This window comes from Limulus polyphemus, unplaced genomic scaffold (genome assembly GCF_000517525.1).
Source record: "Limulus polyphemus unplaced genomic scaffold, Limulus_polyphemus-2.1.2 Scaffold2522, whole genome shotgun sequence".
NCBI classification, from domain to species: domain Eukaryota; kingdom Metazoa; phylum Arthropoda; class Merostomata; order Xiphosura; family Limulidae; genus Limulus; species Limulus polyphemus.
In genome coordinates, this window is record NW_013668132.1 from 56,003 (window position 1) to 61,120 (window position 5,118).

Here is a 5,118-nt window from a genome sequence, read left to right on the forward strand (position 1 = left end):
CCACTTGGCCATGCCGGGCACAAAATGTTCATGAAGAAAGAAGGATATTGTTCAGTGTGTTGGAAAGAGATCACTGAAGTTGGTCCTCACTATTATCAATAATTCTATATTTCTTTCTCCACACAAATGCATTAGTACTGGTTTCACTAATTGGCTAACGGTTTGGTGTAAACATTAAATTTTCTAGGATAAAACTTGGACAAAACCTTGAACCCACTGTGATGTTGATTTGAAAATTTTGTTGGTTTGAGTTGATTTAAATACGGGAACTTTATCTGTTAATCAAAGTGAATATTTGGAATATCAAAAATGCAACTTAAGTTGAGAAACTTATTATTGTTGAGTAGAAGGAAAGCTATCATGTTTTACTGTTTAGTTTGATTTGCGTGCCTTTATCTGGCTATTTTAAATATTTTACTGCATTAATGGTTGTTTGAATTATCAAGAATTTAATTTACATTCTTTCTAGTTCATTACCTTATTTTAAAATACACAAGTTTTGTGATGAATACAGATATTCAGAAAATACAACGTATTCCACAGTTTTGGATGCTGAAAACATTATTATTTTCCCGTATATTAATCCATTGACATAGCAGAATTTCTTTGAGTTTAAGAATTTTTTGTAATAGTATAGGTAGAAAGATTCTTATAGATGTATGTTATGATAAATGTTCAAGGTTTTCATATTTCTAAAATGTTTTAAACTAAAAGAAAGACTTACCTCACAAAATATACCTTTACGATTCCTTCTAGTATGGTGAAAACGACGTTTGTGGATGGCCTTAATCTGATGAAACATCAATGCCATCCCTGTCAACCTTTTCCTATCATCTATTGGTGGAGAAGGAAGTTCTGGACCATTCTCACCATCTTAATCCATCAGAAAAAGTTATCATAAAGTCATTACAAACCAAGATGCACAATGCTAATAAGCAGGTACTTGAACTTTTAACATTTCTTAAATTGAAAACAAATTTTGGGTTTATTTCATTTTTATATTATTAAATATCCATAGAATTGCTTCATTGACAATTTTTTATCTTGCATTAAATTTTACATTTATGGTTCTAGGTTTACATAGTGTTTGAAAAAACATAGAAAAATTATTAGATTTGTGAACAAAAGCTTAATATTGTATCACTAGACTTTAAGAATAATATTTTAGGTCACTATTAGGTTTTGCATAAAACTTAAATTTTTGATTTATTAAAATGATTCAAACATTAAAAAAGAATGGAAGTGTTGAAAAAGTTTAAGAAAACAAGAAATTAAAAAAGAAAGATAATCCTAAATCTACAAATATTAGTGGCAATAAAACTTGCGACTAGTAACAAACCATTATTAATCATGCATTAAAGAATAACCCCAGCTATGTTGTGAAACACTAGTTAGCATGCAGATCAATAATAAAACAAATCACTCACTCCCTCCTTCTGTGAGTCTCTGAGAAGCAGCTGTATTGGAAAAGTAATGAAGATCACAATCACAACGTAAGACATCAAAACTGATTACTTGAAAATAATGTGATCACAGTTGATGTTTGAACAAAGAAACATTTAAAACAAGAAACAAACTTTAAATAACAAAGACTGGACAGATACACTGAAACAGGTGTTTAATGATAAAGCATGATTTATAGAGAGATTAAAATCTTATTCCAAATGAAAAAAAAGTACTGCAAGTAATATTAGCAGTAAGTTTTCAACAATCGCATAACCATTAATTTGGTTAAAAATTAACTTTTTTTAAACATTACCTTTTAGTGTATTATAGGTGAAAACAACAACATGGAGTATTTACTTCAGAAAGTAACACAGATTCTTGAAACAATGTTAATTTCAACAATATTGTGAAACACTGAATAGTAAAGAATGTTTTTCTTTCTAAGTCAAGTATCAATCCCATCTGCAATATCAAAGTCTAAACATAGGTATAAGCATAATATTTATCTATAAAGTCTACACATAAGTGTAAATATAATATCTATATATAGGTTTGGTTTGTTTCAAAGTTTGCACAAATCTACACGAGTGTTATCTGCACTAGCTAATTAACAGTGAAAGACTAGAGGGAAGGCAGCTAGTCATCACTACCCACTGCCAACTCTTGGGCTACTCTATCAACAATAAATAGTGGGATTGACCTTTACATTATAATGCCCCCGTGGCTGAAAGGGCAAGCATGTTTGGTGGGATGGGGATTCGAACCCGCAGATTATGAGTCAAGCACCCTACCCACCATCTAGATATAGAGCCTACACATAAGTATAAACACAATATTTATATATAAAGTCTACACATAGGTATAAATATAATATCTATACATAAAGTCTACAAATAGGTATAAATATTACATTCATATACAAAGTCTACACATAAGTATAAATATAATATCTATACATAAAGTTTACACATAAATAGAAATGTAATATTTATATATATAGTCTACACATAGGTAATTATGTAATATCTACATATATAGATTCTACACATAGATATAAAGCTACATGTGGATGTAAAGTCTACACATAGATATAAACTTAAAAGTGGCATAAAGTCTACACATGGATATCAAGTTACATGTAAATGTAAAGTCCAAACATGGGTATAAAGTTACATGTGATGTAAAGTCCAAACATGGGTATAAAGTTACATGTGATGTAAAGTCCAAACATGGGTATAAAGTTACATGTGATGTAAAGTCTACACATGGATATCAAGTTACATGTGATGTAAAGTCTACACATGGATATCAAGTTACATGTAAATGTAAAGTCCAAACATGGGTATAAAGTTACATGTGATGTGAAGTCCAAACATGGGTATAAAGCTAGATATGGATATAAAGTAATATAATACAATAACTCAACAGCACGAACAAAGAAATTTTTTTACATATAAACATGAAAGTTAAAAAAAAAATTCTGTCTAACCTGATTCATCTGACCCATTGACCAGCATATTAGGATCAGAATGTTGTGGTTTAATCAGTCCCTGTACATGTTTGAATCGGAGAGCCTTTACCGCATTCCATAAACTCGAGCCATGCAGGCTCTCGGTTCTTACTCGAGTGGCATACTTTCCACCTATTGAAACATATCAGTTCAAACAAATCCTACTTTATTTGCATTAAGTATATCACATATTATATTACTTCTATCACTGATCTATTATATGCAAGACTATTACCATTACGAAGTTAATAAATTTTTGAAATCATTTTCTAAAGAATATCTCAAGCACACTCATGAACAAACTACAAACATATTCTGTTCGTATTACAGCTAACACTAACTGGTTAAAAACAAACTTATTTTGTAACTACAGCTCAGTATCTGCTAATCAAGAAAGACAACACCTTACCTTCAGTTAAACTTTCTACAGCATTGGTCAAAGCATCCTCATTCAGTTGTTCACCCTCTACCCTGGTAACTTTCAAAAACACCTACCAAAATAACAGACTACAGTTTTCATCATCACTTTCACAATTCTATAACAAGTTGTGACTGAAACTAACCCATTCAACAACATCTATAATGATAATATCAATATTAGACATTTTCCTCTATTACAGAGGTTGAGCATATTATATTAAAATGGTTTTGGAGTCCTATAATGTTGTTATAGTCTTTGTCACCATTTCAAATCATGCATTTTGACAATAGCCCCTGTAGAGTAGTTTCTATTGTAAGGCTGTTATGTTCATAGCATACCTCTCCTCTCTGCACTTTCCTAAAGCCATCTAGTGTACAAAGATGACACTTTCTCAGCACCCGGCAACTTGTCTAGTATGTCTTTGTGTGGAATAGCATGAATACCCATACCAATCTCCAGCTGCTTAAGGTATGCAACATTTGAACTGATATATCACAGCAGCAACTTCTGTACACGTGACTTATGTTGCTTTTCCAGACAGAGCTCCTTCTTGATTATGCCACACTCTGCTTATCATGGTTAGAGTTTGACTTGTTGCAGGTCTCATTTTGGATGGTCCTGGGTCTCCAAGGTGATCTATATTTCTTTTTTTTCCAAAGTAAAAGGGATACTCCTGTCTTTGAATTTCTGAATTACTGATCTGAATACATCTTTATGATCTGAGTGTATGAACATTTTACATTGGAAAGGGTTGTTACATGCCCTTCCCAAAGTGATCAGTTTTCAGTGCCAACACTGCCAAAATGTAGTTCTGATAAATATCTTTATATATCAGCTGTGATAGCCCCATGAATTCTTGATCTGTATATTCAAAATTGTTTTAATATAATACACTCAACCCTGTATAACAGGTTATTATGATAACAATACCAAGTTTATGAAGACTACTTGAAGAACTATTAATCCTTCTGATACTCTTGACACAAAAGGTAATAATCAGAAATGGGTTTCTTACAACTTAAATTATCTTCATATCATGTGAATGTTGTATGTTGATAAAATTTTTATTGAAGTTAAATAAAAAATAAAAGTTTGAATTGTAGTAGAAAAGAGCTAAGTTACCTTACATCAAACAATATATGAAGTTTTAGAATGCTGAAAGGTTTTAATCTAAAGGTTGTCATTTAAAATCATGTAGACTGACTGCATTAGAGGTTTTATCAGAAAAAAATGCATTTTAGGTGTAAAAAGTAAAGATTACTTATTAGGACCATTTCTAAATAACTATCAAAACTTTGATTAAACAAAAATAAAAATAAAGGCATTAATTTTACCAATTAGTCTGTTTTTATAGACATCAATAATTACTGTCTCACCTCTTCTAAGGAAGTGTCTGAGATCCCATAGCTACTGATACAGAGGGCATCTAAATTAACATCTAGTGCTTCAAACAAGTGGCCCAAAGTGCTGGTATTCTGAGCACCTGGTGGAAGAAGGTATGACAGCTCTGAACCCACATCCTCTATCAATCTTGCTTCAGCAACATAAGCATGGATAAAAGCTGTTACCTTGGAAACTGAACATGGGCGTTCTGAAAGACAATAACACATATTAAACTACTTTCCAATGATGTTCAGAAAATGTTGTGAAGTTCAAACAAAATCTATCATTTTTTTATTGTCAGACCTTTATTAATGAATTATACTATTGGTTGAAAGCTTATGGGTTCTTTTGAATTATT

General features: G+C 31.3%; 1 protein-coding gene across 1 annotated transcript in view; it reads right to left on the minus strand.

Annotated features, from left to right (window-relative positions):
• LOC106467191 (ATP-binding cassette sub-family A member 1-like) overlaps positions 1-5,118 on the minus strand; it is a 74,275-nt gene that overhangs the window by 32,238 nt on the left and 36,919 nt on the right. The window contains 5 exon segments of the mRNA XM_022395316.1: positions 725-873; positions 1,428-1,457; positions 2,936-3,088; positions 3,366-3,447; positions 4,754-4,968. Of these exon segments, the coding sequence (XP_022251024.1) occupies positions 725-873; positions 1,428-1,457; positions 2,936-3,088; positions 3,366-3,447; positions 4,754-4,968 (629 nt within the window).